At 68.7% G+C, this 1,262-nt stretch overlaps 1 protein-coding gene across 1 annotated transcript in view; it reads right to left on the reverse strand.

Moving 5' to 3' along the window:
• The window catches only part of riox1 (ribosomal oxygenase 1), a 44,833-nt gene extending 43,863 nt beyond the window's left edge, over positions 1-970 (reverse strand). Inside the window, exon 1 of the mRNA XM_078229545.1 lies at positions 856-970. Within this exon, the coding sequence (XP_078085671.1) occupies positions 856-954 (99 nt within the window). The 5' untranslated portion in view covers positions 955-970. The remainder of the gene's footprint in view (positions 1-855) is intronic.
• Positions 971-1,262: the final 292 nt, after the last annotated feature.

Here is a 1,262-nt window from a genome sequence, read left to right on the forward strand (position 1 = left end):
GGTAGGGGAGACGGGGGGGGGTAGGGGAGACGGGGGGGTTAGGGGAGACGGGGGGGTTAGGGGGAGACGGGGGGGTTAGGGGAGACGGGGGGGGGGGTAGGGGAGACGGGGGGGGAGTGACGAGACGGGGGGGGGGGGGAGTGGCGAGACGGGGGGGGGAGTGGCGAGACGGGGGGGGGGGGGAGTGGCGAGACGGGGGGGGGGAGTGGCGAGAAGGGGGGGGGAGTGGCGAGACGGGGGGGGAGTGGGCGAGACGGGGGGGAGTGGCGAGACGGGGGGGAGTGGGGAGACGGGGGAGGGAGGGGGGAGACGGGGGGAGGGAGGGGGGAGAGAGGGGGGAGACGGGGGAGGGAGGGGGGAGAGAGGGGGGAGACGGGGGAGGGAGGGGGGAAACGGGGGAGGGAGGGGGGAGACGGGGGAGGGAGGGGGGAGACGGGGGAGGGAGGGGGGAGACGGGGGGAGGGAGGGGGAGACGGGGGAGGGAGGGGGGAGACGGGGGAGGGAGGGGGGAGACGGGGGGAGGGGAGGGGGGAGACGGGGGGGGGGGGGGAGGGGGAGACGGGGGGGGGAGGGGGGAGACGGGGGGGGGGGGGAGGGGAGAGGGGGTGTGTGGATTGGGGACCCCCGGCCTCCCACGTGTCTTTCCCAGCGGGAATCCCAGCTCTGACGTGAGAGGGGCGGGGCCAGCTCTGACCCGCCGGTGACCCCGCGCGCGCGTGCGGCTGCGTTTCAGACGGTTCCCCGACGCGCCAGCGGAGCACTCAGGCCTCTCGCTTTCCACACACCTCCCGGTTTTCCCGCTCTCTCTACAACCCCCGGGGAGGAACCTCGTGCCGCCCGAATGCACCCACTGACCTGGCCGCTCAGCTCATTCTGCGTCGTCAGGCTGCTGTAGACCGAAAAGGCCGACACGCCACGGGCCGCCATTGCTGCTGGGCGAGGACGGTGTATCATGACGTCAACGCGTCCGCCCCGTCCTCCCAGTGAGTGAGTGACATCCGCTTCGCCCAATCAGCGCTCGTCCCGGCTGCCCGTGGCCCCGCCTCCCTCTAACCCTTTCATCAGAGAATCCCCACCTGCAGAAAGAGGCCATTCAGCCCATCCAGTCTACATTGGCTCTCCAACAGACCTTATCCCCATAACCCCACGTATTTACCCTGCTAATCCCCCTAACCTACACATCTTTGGACACTAAAGCAATTTTTAATTTGATTTGATTTATTATTGTCACATGTATTAGCATATAGTGAAAAGTATTGTTT

Source organism: Mustelus asterias, chromosome 15 (assembly GCF_964213995.1).
Source record: "Mustelus asterias chromosome 15, sMusAst1.hap1.1, whole genome shotgun sequence".
NCBI lineage: Eukaryota > Metazoa > Chordata > Chondrichthyes > Carcharhiniformes > Triakidae > Mustelus > Mustelus asterias.